Source organism: Thamnophis sirtalis, unplaced genomic scaffold (assembly GCF_051295495.1).
Source record: "Thamnophis sirtalis isolate CommonGarterSnake01/CBP01778 unplaced genomic scaffold, rThaSir2_p1.2 scaffold_2, whole genome shotgun sequence".
NCBI classification, from domain to species: Eukaryota; Metazoa; Chordata; class Lepidosauria; order Squamata; family Natricidae; genus Thamnophis; species Thamnophis sirtalis.
The window spans coordinates 6837214-6854916 of NW_028261382.1; the positions used below are offsets into that span (position 1 = coordinate 6837214).

The following is a 17703-nucleotide window of genomic DNA, read 5'->3' on the forward strand; positions in this document are numbered from 1 at the left end:
TCCACAAAGATATATAAGCAAAGAGAACGATTCTGACATCCATGAGAAAGCACTCCTAAGTTCCAGTGCACCATCTGTTACAAGTCTTAGCCTTCTTGGAAACTTTGAGGTAACGTGCATCTTTCTTTTCGTAACTGACAAACTCTCTGTTTTCTGTGTTTTATATATATAAGATGAGCCAAAACTCACTTCATGAATACAGCAGTTTGCTTGCATGGAGAATGTGCCAAGTTCAGGCAGATGACCTTCAGTTAAAAGAACCCAGTCCTACCAATAGTTTTTTCCTGAGACTTTTGAAAGCCGTTGCCAGTTGGATTGGCCAGCCCTGAGCCAGAAGAATTAAGTCAGCGCTGGGAACTTCCTTTTGACCAACATTTCTCAGCCTTGGCGTTGTTAAGCGCACTGGCAGGGCAAGTTTTGGGAGCTGAGGACTTCTGTTCTTTCCAAATTCTTTCAAGAGTTACCTTTTGTTCCTTCTCTCTCTCCATTTTCAAACACAAATCAAGACTTGATTCTTAGGATCATATTTCCAGTTCAGACCTTGAGATGCCTCTAACAGCCATGCATATGGTTTTACCCCAGTGGGTAGTAATCTTCCAGAGGGAGGGAAAGGAAGGGCATGCATTTGTCCAATAAAATCATCACTATCTATAAGCGTTTTTCAATGTTGCCTTTGTCCTTTCAGGAATCTGTACTGAACTATCGCTTAGATCCGCTGGGTATTGTAGGCGGCTTCACAGCTGAAGTGGGAGCAAGTGGACTTTTCTGTCCAACTCACATGACTCTTCCCGTTGAAGTTTCTTTTTACAGCGTTTCTGAGGACAACGCGCCCTCTCCGTACATGGTAAATATTTCAGCATTCTGTATGTAGAAAATGTATGTTGTGTAACTTTTAACATCTTAAGAGAATAAGAGAGTTGGAAGGGACCCTGGAGGTCTTCTGGTCCGACCCCCTGCTCAGGCAGGAGACCCTTCTATATTCTAAGCATCTTCTACATGTTTCACATGGCTGCCACATGAATCTTGAGAAAAGCTGCACAGATATTGCCCTTCCGATCCAATATTGCTGCATAACTCCAATAAAAGACACCAGATAGACCTGTAATGCTTCTAATTGCCTCCTTGAATGTTGAGACTAGGCAAAAACCCTTATTAACAGTTTCTCTCAGGTATAAATTTGTGAATTAATTACTTTGATGTGCTAATTCTTATGTCCATATGCTAGTTGTAACCTTATGCTTCTTGCTTTCTTCTCCTTTCCCTCTCAGGGTGTAATCACTTTAGAGTCCCTTGGTAAAAGGGGTTATCGGGTACCTCCTTCAGGAACAATACAAGTGGTACGTATCGTGTGGCAGATAATTACATTGAGTTCATGAGTCTAACTCCTTGCTCAGTGCAGGAATCCAAATTGAGGCATCTCAGGTGGAGGGATGGCTAGTTTTTGCTTGAACACAGCTACTGAAGGGTGGGTACCACCTCTTCGTGTAAGAGGTTCCAGCATTCAATCATTCAGACCATGAAAGTTCAGCTGAAATTTGCCTTCTTCTGGCTGAAATCCAGTATCTTGCAAATTGCAGAGAGAAAACAAGTCTCATCCATTTTGTAGCGCTTTTAGGTAGTTGAAGACTTACATCCTATCCCTCTTCAATCAACTTTGCTTCAGGCTAAACTTGCCAGATCCTTCAGTATCTTTCAGGGACTTAGTTTCTAGTGCTCCAATCCCATTAATAAAAACGTTTGATGTGTTCCTTGTTCATTATACTTCTCATAAACAAAAATATTCAAAAACAGAAGGCCCAGGACAAATTCTTGTGGCATGTCACATGATGCAACTGTCCAATTTGAGGAGCCGCCACTTATGAAATCTCTTTTGAGTCAGCTATACGTTCAATTTTCACGCCCGTACTTTAGTTTGCTAATCAGAAGGTCATATGAATGCTTTGGTAAAGCTTTGTTGCATCATAGCGCTAAACATTTGCTTATGGAAAAAAAGCTTGACAAGGAGAGTGAAAATTATCTGATGCTGTGTTTCATTATTTTAGGTGAAGAAGTACACTTCTGACCCTACAGAAGTCAATTTAGACTAATTGAGAAATAGGGAGATAGTGTTGCGAAGATACGTGGTTAATTGCAGAGGTCACACTGCTTCAGGTTAAGAGTAAGAAAGACATTTTCTCTGCACTATTTTTTTCCCATTGAGGATAAGGGCTCATTTCCGTGAAAGCTGGAATTCTGCTTGGTGATAGAGACTCTAAATGTTCTTAGTCCTTACTACAAATCAGCTAAAGATAAGTTCAAAGGAGATGATTAGTTTCCTATCAAGAAATTAATCCGTTTGCAAAATACAGAGATTTTGTAAAGTGTGATTCCTAATAGAATCAATTCCACTAAGCAATGATTAAGTCAAGGCATAGATTTTTTATCACACTTACATGAGTTAATCAGCTCACTAATGCAAGAGTGTCTGTGTCACATTTACAACTGCATCATTGTAAATGGCAGTAATATGCCATTGTTAGATGTCTGCATCTTCAGCATTTCCTTTCCTTTTGAATCTTGTTTTCCCCCAATCATACAAATGTGGGTTAGTCAGTTTTATTGAGGCTAAAGCCCTGTAGATAGTCTTTAGTTCATGAAAGTTGGTGTCATGATACATTTAATAGTTTTTGGGGTGCTTATAGGAATCTTTTGGTTTTGCTGCAAATCACTACATTATTCCTACCCCTCTAATCAAAATATTTAATTCTTTGCAATACCATCCTCAAACAAAACAGGAAATTATGATCAGAAAGGTATAAAACCAAGCTTGGGCATTGAAATGAAGTGTTTGTTTTCCCCCTTCAGTCTCAGAGGTTGTTAAATTGATTTTTAATTGGAACAGTACTTGATAAAATTAAAATGTACGTAAGAGAAATGTTGACCAGTGGCTTTAAATAAGTGTATTCATCCAAACACAGCACTGGGAGAGGGAATAACATGTTAAAATTAATTTTGGCAGTTTAAGAAATACCAGTGAGAAAACTGAGCATCTGGTGTTAGATTAGGGTTGGCCAAAACCACAGATTCCTCCATCCTGGCAACACTGGGTGAACAAATTTTCTGGAGGAGATACCATGGATCCATCTTTCTAAATATATTTCATTCCTTTTAATCTGCTTTAGCGATTTCAATGAATCCTCAAATAAGGCCATTCTTTTCTCTCCTCTAGACCTTATTTAATCCTAACAAGACTGTGGTGAAGATGTTTGTGGTGACCTATGACTTACGAGAGATGCCTGCCAATCACCAGACATTCCTGCGGCAAAGAACTTTTTCTGTCCCTGTGAAGCGAGAAACAAGGAAAAGCATCATTCAACAAAATACTCGACATACTGAAGAGAGACTATTACGCTACCTCATTCATCTGAGGTGAGAACGTGGCTGAGGTGCCACCTGGCATGACCTTTGGAGGGCTCCAAGGCGTGACAGGAGGGGGCTGTGCTGAAGATGGCTGGCAGGGTTGCGTTTTTTGCTTTTAAACAGTGATAATACTTGCACGATGGCTTTCCCCAAATAGCAGGAAATGTGCTGTCGCTTGTCAGCTGTCAGGACAAGTGACAGCACATTTCCTGCTATTTGGGGAAAAGGAAACCTTATACCATTAGTGAAATGGTTTAAGGTTTCCTTGCCTGAGCAGGAGGCTGGACTAGAACAGAGGTGTCAAACTCGTGGCCTGAGGGCTGGATGTGTCACGTGCTAGCCATGCCCACGCCCTGGTTTAGTGAAGAGGAAAAAAATTGTGATACATCATACGATGTTGTGATGCTGTGAGTTTGACACCTCTGAACTAGAAGGTCCCTTCCGACTCTGTTAGTCTGTTATTCTCTGTTATAAGATTAAGATTGGGTTAGAGTTAAGATGGTAAGTCACCCAGAGTGATCTTGTGTTCAGATGGGCAGCCAATAAATTTTACAAATAAATAAATCACAAATAAAATACAAGGGGCCTTTAAGGGAATTTAGGCACTGTGTGTGTTGCTGGGCACACATTAACTAGCCCTTTTCCAACTAATTTAGGAACCCGCTAATTTTAAGTAGCAAGGGGGCATCTTTTGAAACAAGGACATGATTGGGAATGCTGTTGTGTTCACCTATCAATAAAAACAGCTAGATTGCATCGATTTGGTTTGAGAGATTTTCTTTTCCTCCTTATTTGAACAATTTGAATTAATTTGAAACTTAAAACTAAGCAAGTCAGGTTTAGCAGTTGAAATCACAGACATCCTCTCCAAAAGAAAATAAGTCTTGGAACAGTCAACTATTTAATGGCTGAATCTCCTGGGAGGCACTAATTTGTCACGCTGCTCTGGTGAACCTACCTTAGGAAATGGTGATTAGCAAAAACATTTGAACCAGACTAAAGCTGACATTTACTATTTATAAAGTTGTCTTGCAACTCTGAAGAGGTCAATAATGCAGCTCTTCATGTGGACTCATTGGATCTCTTGAATGTCTAAACCAGCTTCTGTAAAATAAGCTAAATGCCCAGACATTAATTTATGGTATACTTGCATCTGGACTGAAAGTTCTTCAAAATTGCTATAGGCAGTTTTTTATTGGGAATATTACCGAAAATATACAATAGAGAATTGAAATATTTGGTTGTAAACGTGTTAACAGCAGCTAGAATTGTATTTGCTAAAAAAATGAGAAAATACCAATGCAGGAGGAAGTTATTCAGAAAATAATGGAACGTGCTGAAATGAGTAAATTGACATTTGAAATTAGAGAACAAGAAGATGAACAATTTTATAAGGTGTGGGATTTATTTCATCAGTGATTAAAAAAAACATGGAAATGAAAGACGTTGGAGAATTTTCATAATATAAGAATAATAGAATAATATAGAATATATTACAAAGGTACATTATTATTGAATAGATACAGGATGATGTAATGAAATGTTATAATATAAATGAATCCAATACCTGGAACATTTTGTTCAAAATGAAGGAATAATAGTTATAGCTGAACAAACAATGTACAATGATAATGTATACATATATACCAGATGGATAATCTGTGATTTTATATACAATTGAAAGTGGGGACTATGGAAAGGATGCACAAAAGCCTTGTAACCAAACAACATGCTGTATGTAATTGAAGAGGGTTTAATGTTTTGTTTGTCTTTGTCTAAAAATAAAAGCTTTTACAAAAAAAATTTCTATAGATAGTTCAGAACGGTCCAATAGAAAAAAAATAAGGGATGCCGTTTTGAGATATAAACATTAATGGGTATGTTAGGGTGCTTTGCCTGGATATAACAAATTTCCAAAGTTGCAATTGCTAGTTAAATTTGTTTTTATTTCAAATAACTTTGAACGCTGGGAAAGATAAAGGTTCTCCTCGCACATATGTGCTAGTTGTTCCCGACTCTAGGGGGCGGTGCTCATCTCCGTTTCAAAGCCAAAGAGCCAGCGCTGCCCAAAGACGTCTCCGGGGTCATGTAGCCAGAATGACTCAATGCCAAAGGCGCACAGAATGCTGTTACCTTCCCACCAAAGGTGGTCCCTATTTTTCTATTCACATTTTTTACGTGCTTTCAAACGGCTAAGTTGGCAGAAGTTGGGACAAGTATCGGGAGCTCATTCCATTACACGGCGCTAGGGATTCGAACTGCCCAACTGCCGACCTTTCTGATTGACAAGCTCAGTGTCTTAGTCATTGAGCCACTGTGTCCCACACGTTGGGAAGCAAGCACCAAATAAATGAACCGAGAAACAAGTCACTTTTGTACAGGTTCACGCTGTCATTATTGCAAACGGGAACTGCAGTTGGGATGCCAAAGAACTCACAAAACCTGACGATATTGGCAGTACTGTAAGGCGAAATAAAATATTTTTTTTAAAAAAAGATCACATGTATGGAGACTCACTAGATTCCTAGGCAGAAATACTGCTAATTTTTTTTACTTAGGTTCATGTAGGACTTCAGTCTTGTAAGACAATGATTGTTGTTATGTGATCATTTATCAGTTACCTGTTCCTTTCCCAGGTTCCAGAGTTCCAAGTCTGGAAAGATCTACCTCTACAGAGACGTAAGACTTCTGTTTTCCCGAAAATCTATGGAAGTGGACAGTGGCACTGCATACGAACTCAAATCTTACACTGAATCTCCAATGAATCCTCAGTTTTCACCCCGGTGTTAGCAAAACACAACCGTGAAACTATTTCCTCAATGACCAGATTATTATTCAAGACAAAACAATAAAATATCCTGTGCAAAACCTGAATCACGGAGGTAGTGAGAAGGATGGTCAGATGGGAACCTCTTGGACCAATTCAGAAAAGTTTTTAGAATGAGCTTTGTGTATTCTGAATAGACTGGAACACACTTAGTCGTAACCTTTTTTATACTCGTTTTAAACCACTTCATTGGATGTGTTGCAATAGCAGAGTCCCAAATTAGTTTAGTGTTTACACTTTATTTTTTATTTTTTGGGCTATTTAATATTTAATGTTCCTTTCACTTAAGTGATGTTTGTCTTTACTGTTCTAATGTAGCACAAATCCGATGTAAAATCATACTACATATTTTTGACATTAATATTGAAATCTTGAAATATATACAGAACCTTTACTTTGATGCGTGATGTGTTTTTCAGTGACTCAACGCGCTTAGAATAAAGATGGGATTTTTGAACTTCTGTTATATTATACTATGCAGAGGATGTGGGAGGATTGTGTGTGTCTTTTCCATTGCTCATTTCTTTCCATGCTTAGTTTCCATGAACACAAAATCATACTACCAAAAGAAAAAATGTTTTGATTACTTGTGGTTGTCGACTCATAATTAGCACTTCCTTTCCTCTTGAAAGGTTTCTCCTCAAGCATTTCACTTTATCCTAACAGATACCCCACATTTGACATTACACCGCTGTCCCATGCCTGACTTTCTCAGACTACAGGGTTTTTTATTTTATTTTTTAAGATGTACTGTGAAAACAAAGTCATATTTATATTGCAAATATATGTGAAAGCAGCTATATTTGAATTCTGGCTTTATTTTGAGATAGTCTTTGTGCTCAATGGAGGCCACCTCCCCTTTTTATGTTCCACGGTTCTAGAAAGTGAATTCTTTTATTGCAGTATGAAATAATTGCAAAAGAACTGCCCATGCCATGTGTTAGTACAGCTGTTGTAATGGAAGAATACTCTTTGGAGCTGTGTTTCTCAACCTTAGCAACTTGGAAGAGGTGAACTTCAGCTCCCAGAATTTGCTGGTCAGCCTAGGGAATTCTGGGAGTTGAAGTCCACACATCTTCCAAGTTGCCAAAGTTTGTTTATTTTATTTAGTTTGTCAAACATATAAAAGATAACAGGTATTATTCGTGTAAACATAAATATGAACACAGTAAATGAATAAATGGAGTCAGTAGGACAGGGACAGTAAGCACGCTGGTATTCTTATGCACACTCCCTTTTACAGACCGCTTAGGAACGGAGTGAGGTCAACAGTAGACAGTCTTAGGTTGAAATTATGGGGGTTTGGGGATGTAACAATGGAGTCAGGTAGTGCATTCCAGGCCACTCTGTTTTCTGCAATCGAGTTTGGAGCGGTTTACCTTGCGTTTGTATCTATTGTGTACTTGTGTATTATTGAAATAGTCATTGACATCTTAAGATGTTGTACCGGATAATTTTATGTACTATGCTTAGGTCAGACTGAAGGCAGAATAGTTCTAGGTTCTCCAAGCCCAAAATTTCAATCCTGATGGCATAAGGGAGCCTGTTGTGAGCAGAGGAGTGGAGTACTCTTCTCGTGAAATACCTCTGGACCCCTCAATTGTGTTAATATCGGATATACAGTGTGGATTCCAGGCAGACGAGCTATGCAACGGTTTTTGTATGCTCTAGTTTGCAGTACAATTGTTAGATCAGGTGAACGGATGAGGCAGACTCAGGCTCAGTAACAACAGTGACTGCTATCCACAATCCAGCAAAGGTTCTGTCCTGCAGCAACCCTTTTATAGGGCTCTGGCAGGGCCTTCGACCAATCAGATTTAAGTGAGTTCCTGTTGGTAGCAGAGGACCTTGGTGGATCCTACATGGATTCAAGGTACTTAACATATTCAAAGTACTTAACACCAATGTTACCAGAGAAGCTTCGCAAGATTAGGTTGAGAAACACTGCTTCAGAGTATTCTCTTAATGTGGTTAGTATCTGAAAGAATTAGAATTTAAGAGAAGCATCATTCTTATATTGCTTATATTTCTCCTTTGTTATTCAATCCCAAAATACAGTGTTAAGCAAAACAAAAAAACACCTTTCGTTAAGCAAAGTGTTTTATCCCCAACAAACTTAGTTCCTTTGCAGGTCTGAAAAATAAAAATGAGTCTCTGGGAAGGATTCTTTGTCTTTGTTCCAGTGGAAGTTTTGGTTTCCCCCCCTTGCTTATTTGGATACAAAATCTTTTTCCAAAAAGTATGTAACAAAAGAAATTAGGCTTATTTACTATACAAATCTTACCTTCTTACTAAGATAGAGCTTTAGAGTAATTAAATAATTATTGAAATTTCTTGGCATGCATTTGAATATGAAACAGATCTAAACATTTAGATGCTTCAGATCCAATCTTCAGTCCCTTTGGGTACTGAAACTAGAAAGATGGCTTAGAAATTTGCTGTCGGTCAAAATTCACTCAGTCATTTAAAAAAAAGTCTTAACAGATGAGTAAGCAAGAGAGAGAATTGCCTTAAAATGTAAGGTCACTTTTTAAATATTACTTAATGTTAGGTTAATTTAGAAACAAGGCCAGTTAGCAATCCAATTTATCCTTTGTAGATTTCCCATGTTTTCATCCTCAGTTTCCAGATTCAAACATTTCCAAGTGCACAGACCTAGATCCCATTGTTACACCAACGAGATCTTTCTGAAATCGCGGAAAGACACGGCTCAAGCCCGCAATCCCGTAATATCTCTACCCGTGAGAAAGAGCTGAGGTGGCGCAGTGGTTAGGGTGCAGTACTGCAGGCCACTTCAGCTGACTGCTATCTGCAGTTCAGCGGTTCAAATCTCACAGGCTCAAGGTTGATTCAGCCTTCCATCCTTCCGAGGTGGGTAAAATGAGGACCCGGATTGTTGTTGGGGGCAATATGCTGACTCTGTAAACTGCTTAGAGAGGGCTGAAAGCCCTATGAAGCGGTATATAAGTCTAACTGCTTTGAAACGTCTCAACTGCTTTACTGCAGCCTTTAAACGCTCCTCTCTACATCTCCAGTGAGACAAATAAGGGCATCTCCAGAACTTCAACTCCCAGAATGCCTCGGTATTCACTCCCAGTGACGTGAGCGATGACGCACGCAGCCTAACAGCCAAGCTCGCGTAAGGAGCCAGTCGCCCTCCGCGCCTTCTCTTGGCTTGGTGTGTGGCTCGCACTCATTTTGCTCTTTCGGGCCGAAAGAGGAAGTTTGGCCCTGCCGGCTCGCCGTCTCCGCCGTCGGCCATCTTGTGAGGGGCTGTGTGTCTGAGGGGGGGGTGACGATACCAGCGGCCGCAGGCGGTGGTTGGAGCTTCGCTTTCCAGGCTGTAGGCCTTTCTCGCCCGGGGAGGGGTGGTTCCTGGCATCCCCGGTTGTCTGGGCGCCATGTCTGCGGAGAACCTGGAGCCCGCTTCGGCAGAGGAGCAGAAGGTGAGAGGCAAGAAGGACGCTCGGGAAAGAGCGGCGGCGGCGGCAAAGACAGGAGGAGAAAAACTTCAGCGGGCGAGGGAGGCCGTCTCTCCGGTCTCCGCCGACCATGGACGTGAGGGGGCTCCCGCCGAGGCCCGGGAGAGGCCTATCCGGCGGGGAGGGAGTGCGGGTGTGTGTGGGAAAAACGCCCTTCCTGCTCTCTCCCCCCCCCCCCCACAGTGGGGTCTGCAGGCTCCCCTCCACCCGCGTGGCGCGGTTTCCTCTCACGCCCCCGCGAGAAAGTGGGAGAGAGGGGGACACACGCCCACGCGGCCAGGTAAGCCTCTGCGGGTTGAGCTCCCCCCCCCAATCCCTCCCCGACGGTGGAATAACTCCGAATTGGATCCTTTCCGCACCCCCCCGCCCCGAAAGAGGGAGGGGTTTCCCAGGAGCCCCCCACCGGTGGGCGTGCCCTCCCCCCTCCCCCGGCTGCAGGCGCCGGGGGCGTCTAATTGCAGCAGGCAAGGCGGGGATTCTGACGTCATCGGGCTCTCCTGCGCAGCCCCCTCCCTTCCCCCCCCCCCAAGAAAAATTAAGGAGCGATGATCGGCTATTCAGGCTGTGTCCAGCGGCCTTCTGCGATTCAAGGTAGCCCGTCAATCCTATCCCCGGAATTTGGGTTTCGGGTAGATCTTTGCCTTGTGCTTAATAGCCTTAAGGATGAAAGCTGGGTTTGGAATCGAGAGTAGAGCTGGAGTGGACCTTGGAGGTCTTCTAGACCAGCCCCCTGCTCAAGCAGGAGACCCTTATGCCATTTCAGATCGGTGGCTGTCCAGTCTCTTCTTAAACACCCCCAGTGAGGGAGCACCCACAATTTCTGGAGGCAAGCTGTTCCATTGATTAATTGTCTTCCCTGTTAGGAATTTATCCTTACTTCCAGGTTGCTTCTCTCGTTGATTAGTTTCCATCCATTGTTTCTTGTCCTGCCCTCTTTGGAAAATAAGTTGCCCCCCCCCCCTCCTCTTTGTGGCAAGCTCTTAAATACTGGAATACTGCAATCATGTTTCCCCTAATCTTTCTTTTCTCTTGACTAGTCAAACCGAAATCCTGCAACCCTTTTTTCGTGTATTTTAGTTTCCATATGACCATTGCTTGGTCCCAGGACTGAACTCCCCTGGGTCGTGTTTCAGACCATCAAGAAAGAGCAGAAAGTGTTGAAAAATAGGACAAACGTGAAGAAGATAACTTAGTACCGTGACTCAAAGGTGCTTTTTCAAGAGGCAACCGGGCTTTCTGGTTTTTCTTTGAAGACGTTTGACTTCTCATCCAAGAAGTTTCTTTAGCTCCAAGAGCTGAAGAAGCTTCTTGGGTGAGAAGAGAAACGTGTTCAAAGAAAAACCAGAAAGCCCAGTTGCCTCTTGAAAAAGCACCTTTGGGACAACCATGACCTGGATGTCTGAGAACCTCCATAGACACTTGGAATTAAAATGATTGGATTGTGTTGGTTTGTAGTGCAATCTCCTAAGTAGGGATCTTACTGGTTTGTTTACACGGGTAGCATCTTACACCTACTGCAGTATTGCAAAGTTGACAGTATATTCAATGCATGTGTTGTGCAATTAGTCTTTGTGTAAATTTGCAAACATAACCCTTACATTAGTTAGCCAAGAAACAATTATGAAGTACGGTTGGCTTATATACTTTTTAAACTATTAGGATATCACAACATAATTGTGAAATCACAAAACCGTGCAATAAAATGCCAGTTTCTTATATTTTTAGGAAATGGAAGATAAGGTGATTAGTCCTGAAAAAGCTGAAGAAGCAAAGTTGAAAGCAAGATATCCTCATCTGGGCCAAAAGCCTGGGGGCTCGGATTTTTTGAGGAAGAGACTTCAGAAAGGAGTAAGATATAAAACTAATCTACATAATAACAGGAAATGTTTTAATTTATCTTTGTTTGCTCTGAAACTAAAACCTGTATCCTGGTATGATAGCATATAGAACATTCAAACAATGCATTTAATTTATCTTCAAGGATACAAATGAATGCTGTAGATTCCCCTTTTGAGATACTTCGTGCATTCTGTTCATAATGAATGCGTTCTTGGCATGTGATTGCAATGCTAAATACCCTATTCATTAATGTGAGCAGGATGTTGTAAGCAATTCTAACACTCAAATGAAACCAGGATTCTCCATCTTGACACATTTTATCTCTATTTGGTAAGTTTTTCCAGATAAGGATCAATTTATGCCTTTTATTCTGCATATGCATCAACTAGATTAAATTAGCCTAGATGCTGAAGCATGTATGTATTTCTTGGAGGAATGACATATTTTTGTTATATTTCACTTGATACATTTATCTTGCAGCAAAAGTACTTTGATTCTGGGGATTACAATATGGCAAAAGCAAAGATGAAGAACAAGCAGCTTCCTACTGCGGCTTCTGATAAGACTGAAGTCACAGGTGACCACATTCCTACTCCACAGGACCTTCCACAACGGAAACCATCTCTTGTTGCTAGCAAACTGGCTGGCTGACTAGGCTGGCAGAACTGCATGAAACTTCTTATTCCCTTAATCTTTCCTTAAGTTTTTTTTTCTTCACATTTTTGTTTCCACTAAGTCATTGACTGACTGCTTGGCAGGTAGTGGTAGCGTGTGCTGCTATTGTAAGAGTCCAATTAAGAATTGCGTAGTCCTTGGACGAGTTGAGAACAATGCACTGATTTTTTTTTAAAAAGGACATGTTTTGTTTAGAGCAATGTAAAGTAATCTACTTGAAAAATGTACATATTACCCGTTTGCTAGTGTAGGGCTGGTTCCAGCAAGTGACAAAGCAAGTTTGAAAATTTTTAATGTTCTGGCGTTCCTTAGTTCACTTAATTACAGTGTAATATGTTTGTATCAAATACAAGTTCCTTTTCCCCCCCTTGTGTTTTGGTTTTGAAAAGTAGAGGTTTTAGACAGTAAATTACTAGAAGGTAAAAAAAGCATGTATTAAAAACGATGGGGCTCTCACTAAATTTGTGTATCTACTCTTGAACTTGAATGGCCTTAAACCTACTTCAGCTTTAACAATAGATTTTTTTACTTGAGCAATATTTGCTCATTTTGGTGTAATTCTTGTAAACTGTGCTTATTGACAACTGTCTGTTGAAGCTGGTATTCTTTTGGGTCCTGTAGCATAGAACACATTTTTAAAGTGGATGAAGTGTGCATGTGCATTGACTGCATTCACTTTTGTGCCATGTCTGTAAATAAGATAGTTTTGCACAATTTTTGCAAATACGTTAACTTTACACTTTTAAAAATGTGCCAACTGCAAGCACAAATTCTGTCTCTTGGAAAACCATAATACTTATTTGAATCAAAACCTCCTTGGTGAAAAGTAATATTGTATGCTTAAAATCTGGAAACTGTTGAAGCACTATGGGTAGATCAGCTTTACCAATACATTTTCCTGTTAATTGATATAATGTTCAGTATAAATATTTCCTCTATATATACAAAACAGTTTATTTGGAACAACGCGGTTCTATTTATTTCAAGGGACTAAACTTAAAACACGTTAAGCTACTTTTAATCACCCTCTATAGGGACTTCCAGCACTACTGTATTTCTTCAGCACATTTGAAGATCTCTTTTTAAAGTTAAATGCAAGAAGTTTAAATCATAAAATTATTGATACTTCTGTGCTGCTACTAGAGGCCTCCAATGCTATAAAAACAGCACCTGCTATTTTAGGAGTAGTTTAAAAAGAATACAATCTCTTTTTAGATTAATAAGTAAAGATGGTATTCGATAGATTTGATATGTTCTAAAATTATGATGTCTTGTAAGATAAGAGTGCTTTGTCATTGTATATTATAAATATTAAAAGCAATCGCATCTTGGATATAATTGGCTACCTATACACATAAAAATTAACAACAAAAATATTTCGTCTGTCTTAAAATCTCAGATTTACTTGACATTCTCATTCTGAAAGATTTTCTGTATAGTTTGAGAGATTTGACTTATTAGGCAATAGGAGCTGGATTTTTCCCAAGGTAGTCTCTGAAAGTAATAAATTTCTGCTGTACTTCTTTTATAAATAAATTCAACATTCATAGAAAGTAAAGAATAAATTAACATTGTTCAAGGTATTGGGCATAGCCTTGCTACATTTCAAATTTTAAAAGGTTACATTATACTGATCCGAATCACTCTGTTAGCTGCATGGATGACAGAACTGAATAATTTGTAATTTCTGGTTTATTTGGGAGGGCTATTTTGTCACTTCTTCCCTAAAGCTATATTTTTTTCTTTTGAGTAGTAATGACATAGATTTATTCCTGCTATAATCTGCTTCAATTTTATGTCTCAGTTGTATTGGAATTTGAATGTTGTGAACAGTAGAATCAACACAGGAACGCTACTTTGTTATGGATAGAACTGAGAAACCAGTATCTGATTTCAGAACATGTAAAATTTAATTGAAGCTGTTCTAACAAACATTCAGTTCCTTTTTTTATAAGAGGCCAACCCTGTTGAGTAGCTTAAAATGACTTCCTAACAGATTGCTGCAGATTATAGTAAGGTGAATTGGTTTGGTGGATAAGGAGGTATATAAACTATGTCAATCTAAACATTCCATTCTCCTGCTCACAAGTTATATTTTTATATTGATAAGACTGGACAAATGTTAAGGATACAAAAAAAACGAGTTGAACGATGGGAAGAATATTCCAGTACCAGTCGGCTTTGATAATGAATCTCTGTCTCTTAAAAAACCTCAGCAACTGAAGATAGGTTGGTCTTCTATTAAGGATGCAAATAGTTTGATCAGTAATAATTTCTCAGAAGAGAGAATGGACATCTAAGCTGCAGCTTATTTCAACAAGATAAAGCTGTTACGTATGTGTATATATACTGTATAATATGAGTTTTACCATTTGATACCTTTTTCAGAGATCTGCACTACAGCCTAACTATCTGCTTTATGCAGTGATTAGTAATGCTCAAGGATGTCTGTATTCAAAATAGATGGTAGCCTCCCAACTCCTCCCCAGTAGTTCAGTAATAATGTGTCAAGTGATAAATTTTTCCCTGCTTCTGCTCCATCCACCAACTTTGCCCATTGTCGCAATCTGTGTGTGAACATGTGTATGCGGAGGCCATATTAAGAATTGCCTGCTCTGATAAGTTCTTTGATGCATTCCATAACCTGAGGCGATGAGGATTTCAGTTGCTCCCTACAGTTTTCAATCTGTATAATATGCATAATAAATACAATTAGTTTTCACTGCTCTGTAGAAACATTTGTCTGGTGTTTTACTGATACCCTCTCCCCCACACCCACCCACAATAATTGCCTTGAATCCCTTAATTCTGACTAAAACCATTTGGTTTCCATGGAATTAATTTTGTATTAAGGAAAAAGCTTCTGTTTTCTAGTATGTATTCAATATTAAACCTATAATGTTCTTGACTGTAACTCTATATACCTCAGTTCTTATTTTTCTAAAATGTATTAAATGTTATGATTTGATTTTAATACACTAATAGGCTTGTTTCTATGCAATTCATTTATGAAAATTGATTCTGAAAATTAATCCGAGAATCATCAGAATGGATTCTTCAGACAAATCCCTGCAGTATACCCTCTTTATAGATACAGTAAAACTTTGGTATCATAATTTTGGTAAACTGAAGCTGAATTCCACCTGCACTAAGAACCTTAGTTCTTTTAACTTTTTGAGTAGAAATATCTTCTACTTGCAACTAGACAAATAGGAACTATTCCAGTTGATAAGGTGGCCAAGTTGAATGTAAACCAACATTTACAAATAGGGGGTTTGATAGACCTTACTAATCTTTTATGAGCGTTTCAGAATTTTTGGAAATGTGTGGGAAGGGGAGCCAATGTCATTAGCTTTAGTATAAAAATGACACAGGGAGAGCACTGTAGCTATCATGTTTCTGCTAAGAATCTAGTCACCTGGTTAATCTATTTGTAAACTGACTTTTTTTTTGGCCTAATCTAAATTATGCTAGTAAAATTCTCCAGTCTGTTTTTACCCTCCAGTTGGCCCAAATGGTTGTACCGGAATTTTTTAAAAACAATTTTCAAATCTGCCAATTTAAAGAATGCATTAAAAATTGGGACCGGTTACTTCTGTGGAATTGAAATTTCCAGAGTGCTCAACGCCATTTTTATGTGCTGACTTTTGGCGGTTGCAGCATCCCCATTGGTCAAGTGATTATTTCTGATCCTCTCTGCCAGCTTTCTAGCAAGCAAAGTCCAATGGGGATGTCGGCAGGAAATCAGAAGTGGCTCCCCTTCCTTGTGTATTAATACCACAACCATTTCTGAATCAAGGTACTTCAAATCTGCTAGTTTAAAGAATGCAGAAAAAAAATCCAAAAGTCCTCCTAATGGAATCCACACAACAATCACACCAGTTTTATTTGCAAACTTCTGGCTGTTGCAGCGTCTCCACACCATAATTTTGAGATGTTGGCAACACCATCCAACATCAGGGTAAAAAAAAACCAGCCTAATTATGCCTTGGGGAAAGGAGGAGGATGTATAGTCAACACAACACCGAACATCAAGAAGTAGTCACATCATATTGTACTACTTTTTTTTTCAAAGGATGATTCAGTGGGCCGTAGGTTGTCTGGTCTTGCAATTTATTTTGTGGACTTCACTAAGAAATCTAACACAGTGTTTCTCAACCTTAGCAACTTGAAGATGTCCGGACTTCAACTCCCAGAATTCCCCAGCCAGCATTCGCTGGCTGGGGAATTCTGGGAGTTGAAGTCCGGACATCTTCAAGTTGCCAAGGTTGAGAAACACTGATCTAACAGATGGACTTTGTTGAATTAAGCTTAGTGGAAGCCCCATCTTTTGTTTAGCACATATTGGCCATGTGTATATAGCATACTAGACTATCAGTATTAGAGGTGTTGGTTTATTCAGGATATTGTTAAAAAAAAAAAAAAGTGGCAGCAGGTGGCAGCACGTATCCATGACAGCTTGAAAAGTAGGGTTGAGTTTGATTACTACTTTAATTAACCCAGAAAGATGGGTGCATATGGCTTATTTCATGATGGCTTGATCCTGTTTTCATGGGTCAATGAGCTGAAGCCTGGGGAATCCCTGATGTAGGACGATGGCAGAACCATCCCAACAGCCATTATAATACAATGTCTATCTCAGATTTTTCAAGCAGTCCTCAACTTGCCATCATTCATAACTCAGTTTAGTTTATCCTCATCTTCCCCCCCACTCCCCTGAATACTGGTAGTCCTCAACTTACAACCACAACTGAGCCCAACATTTCTGTTATGTGAGACACTTGGGTTTTGCCTCAGATTATGACTTTTCTTGCCACGGTTGTTAAATGAATCACTGCAATTGATAAGTTAGCAACCCGGTTGTTAAGTGAATCTGGCTTCCTCACTGTCAGAAGATTGCAAAAGGGGATCACGTGACCTTAGGACACAGCAACGGTCATAAGCATGAACCAGTTGCCAAGCTCCGGAATTTTGATCACATGATCCTGGGGATGCTACCAAGGTTATAACTGTGAAAAATGATCATAAGCCACCTTTTTCAGTGCCACTGTAACTTTGAACGGTCACTAAATGAAGTGCTGTAAATCAAGAACTACCCGTGTTAAAGGCAGGGGGCAGGACGGACCCCTCCTAGGCTGAAATCTTACTCCCTGATGTAGGTGTCTCACTGGGTCTGATGGAAGATTTCATTCTTGAGGAATTGAATAGAATAAGAGAGAGTTGGAAGGGACCTTGGAGGTCTTCTAGTCCAGTGTTTTTCAACCTTTTTTGTGCAAAGGCACACTTTTTTCATGAAAAAAATCACGAGGCACACCACCATTAGAAAATGTTAAAAAAATTTAACTCTGTGCCTATATTGACTATATATAAAGTAATTTTCCCACGGCACACCTTACACTATGTCACGGCACACTAGTGTGCCATGGCACAGTGGTTGAAAAACACTGTTCTAGTCCAACCCCCTGCATAAGCAGGAAACCC

General features: G+C 39.7%; 2 protein-coding genes across 4 annotated transcripts in view; both read left to right on the plus strand.

The window, feature by feature from the left end:
• Window positions 1-6620, plus strand: part of ATOSA (atos homolog A) — a 29266-nt gene extending 22646 nt beyond the window's left edge. For both annotated transcript variants that reach the window (XM_087704170.1, XM_087704169.1), the window contains exons 8-12: window positions 1-109; window positions 686-844; window positions 1269-1337; window positions 3209-3408; window positions 6036-6620. In XM_087704170.1, coding sequence (XP_087560296.1) covers window positions 1-109; window positions 686-844; window positions 1269-1337; window positions 3209-3408; window positions 6036-6189 — 691 coding nt within the window. In that variant the 3' untranslated portion in view covers window positions 6190-6620. The remainder of the gene's footprint in view (window positions 110-685; window positions 845-1268; window positions 1338-3208; window positions 3409-6035) is intronic.
• A 2866-nt stretch (window positions 6621-9486) lies between these two features.
• ARPP19 (cAMP regulated phosphoprotein 19) lies at window positions 9487-15204 on the plus strand. 2 transcript variants are annotated; one of them, XM_014073638.2, is made up of 3 exons: window positions 9487-9672; window positions 11434-11556; window positions 12028-15204. In XM_014073638.2, the coding sequence occupies exons 1-3, from the start codon at window positions 9628-9630 to the stop codon at window positions 12196-12198; spliced, it is 339 nt and encodes a 112-aa protein (XP_013929113.1). In that variant the 5' UTR covers window positions 9487-9627; the 3' UTR covers window positions 12199-15204. The 2 variants fall into 2 exon arrangements, with proteins under 2 accessions (XP_013929113.1, XP_013929114.1); XM_014073639.2 differs by lacking the exon at window positions 9487-9672 and adding an exon at window positions 10439-10534.
• Window positions 15205-17703: the final 2499 nt, after the last annotated feature.